The sequence below is a fragment of the Sphaeroforma arctica genome (genome assembly GCF_001186125.1).
Source record: "Sphaeroforma arctica JP610 unplaced genomic scaffold supercont1.1222, whole genome shotgun sequence".
NCBI lineage: Eukaryota > Ichthyosporea > Ichthyophonida > Sphaeroforma > Sphaeroforma arctica.
In genome coordinates this window covers 17,258-19,352 of record NW_014039336.1, presented here as the reverse complement: position 1 = coordinate 19,352, position 2,095 = coordinate 17,258, and the positions used below count along the sequence as shown (strand labels likewise).

The 2,095-nt window shown below is 44.8% G+C and overlaps 1 protein-coding gene across 1 annotated transcript in view; it reads left to right on the top strand.

The window, feature by feature from the left end:
- Positions 1-257: 257 nt before the first annotated feature.
- SARC_10366 (hypothetical protein) overlaps positions 258-2,095 on the top strand; it is a gene marked incomplete at its 3' end in the record, with an annotated part of 8,530 nt that continues 6,692 nt past the window's right edge. The window contains exons 1-2 of the mRNA XM_014295595.1: positions 258-397; positions 1,007-1,333. Of these exons, the coding sequence (XP_014151070.1) occupies positions 326-397; positions 1,007-1,333 (399 nt within the window). The 5' untranslated portion in view covers positions 258-325. The remainder of the gene's footprint in view (positions 398-1,006; positions 1,334-2,095) is intronic.

The window sequence follows — 2,095 nt, the reverse complement described above, 5'->3', positions numbered from 1 at the left end:
ATATATATATGCCTTCAATACTATAGGGCCTTTATTACTATAGAATTATTCAGATTACTTGTACTCAATTATTCCACCTCTGACTGCGTGCTTGATATATGCCTTCATTCCTACACAATCTTTCAGATTATTTGTACTCATTCATTTAACCTGTAGCTGTGTGTTTGTTATATCCATTCAATACTATAAAATCATTCAAATTACTTGTACTCAGTCATTCCACCGCTGACTGTGTGCTTGTTATATACGGGGGTCATAGGGCGGTGTTGAGATTATCGAAAACAGACCTTATTTCGATGGTCCTGGAGGTTCAGGTCAATACACAATGAAGATATACCATGTCGGAAGTCACATGCCTGGGTGGATCAAATCGATCATGCCTAAGACTGCCTTGGAGGTGTGCACGTGCTTGCGATGATTCTCATTGGATAAGCAAAAGTTCTCGCAGAATAGAGTTGTGAAGTTCGGTACATGCGTGTAGACGAGCCTGTGATGAGTGTATATATTCTCCTTTACAAGTTTTTATGCTGACTTGCATATCAGATGAGTCATAGGCATGTGGAGATTGTGCTGTATCTGCCGATTTTTTGAACAAGAACATCTTCTTAAATGTATACATTGAGATAGATGTAATTGCTAAATAGGCACAATCTCAGATGGATTTGCAATGTGCTTGTTAGTAGTAATGTATATGTGTGTGTATATTCACATTCACATCCACGCATGTACGCGTGCATGTGCATGCGAGGGAGAATCTGTAGTGATACTAGCGCACTACACAACTACAGTGTGTGTACGGTTGTTGCTTCGCCGGTGTTTCAGTTGGCCTGGGCAGTTGTTCTATCGGGGGAAGCATCTGTTCATTTGGCATGCCATGCATCGAAGATCGGATTCACCAGTATGCTTCTTGGAGTACACATCGTCTGATCTATGAGTAGCCCATACTATCTTCGCCCGTGCGAAACACTAATTTAGGTGCAACACGGCCCCACTCATAATTTTACAGGTGCACGAGGAGGCCTGGAACGCCTATCCGTACACCAAAACAATCTTCAGCATCCCATTCGTAAACAAATTCAGCATTGACATCGAAACGGTGTACAAAGGCGGGCGGGGGACTGAGCATGACAACGCCCTGAATTTGACCAAAAGCGAACTCGCTCAGCGAGAAGTGTTTGATATCAACTTGCTGACCACCACCCCCGCCGATCCAACTGATAAGGGTTATGAGCCGTTGGAGGACCCGGCTGTATATGTGTCCCAGCGCACGGGCAGGGGGCCGCTGCAGCCTGAGTGGGAGAAAACACACAATCCAGTTATGTGTGCCTACAAGGTATGGGGCGATACACGTTTAACGGATATACTCACACATGTACGTACATGCAGGCACCCGCGGTGGTCAGCCGGACGTTACAGATATGTACGTTTTTCGAATGCGTGTAATGCAACCACTCGCTGTCTGTCACGTATAGGCACACTCTGAGTTTCTGGCGTGTTGTGCAGACCCGGACTTAGAATGGTACGTTTTGAGGGTGTGTAACGTATATCCACACTCTGAGTTTCTGGCGTGTTGTACACACCCATACTTAAAAATAGTACGCATTGGGTGTGTGTAGAGAGGAACGACTATGTGGCTCTGAGCAACCGCAAAATTGGTGCTGTCTGCGTGGGCTTACTTTATCCCAAGGTTGCAAACTCTGTGTAGATACGATATATCACAAACACACTTGTACCTGCGCGCACACACACCTATACCTGGACATACACACACCTATACCTGCACATACGTGTACCTATACCTGTTTATACGCACACCTATACCTGCACATACACACACCTATACATGCACATACACACACCTATACCTTCACATACACACACCTATACCTGTACATACACACACCTATACCTGCAAATACACACACCTACACCTGCACATACACACACCTATACCTGTACATACGCACACCTATACCTGTACATACGCACACCTATACCTGTATATACACATACCTATACCTGTACATACGCACACCTATACCTGCAAATACACACACCTATACCTGTACATACACACACCTATACCTGTACATAC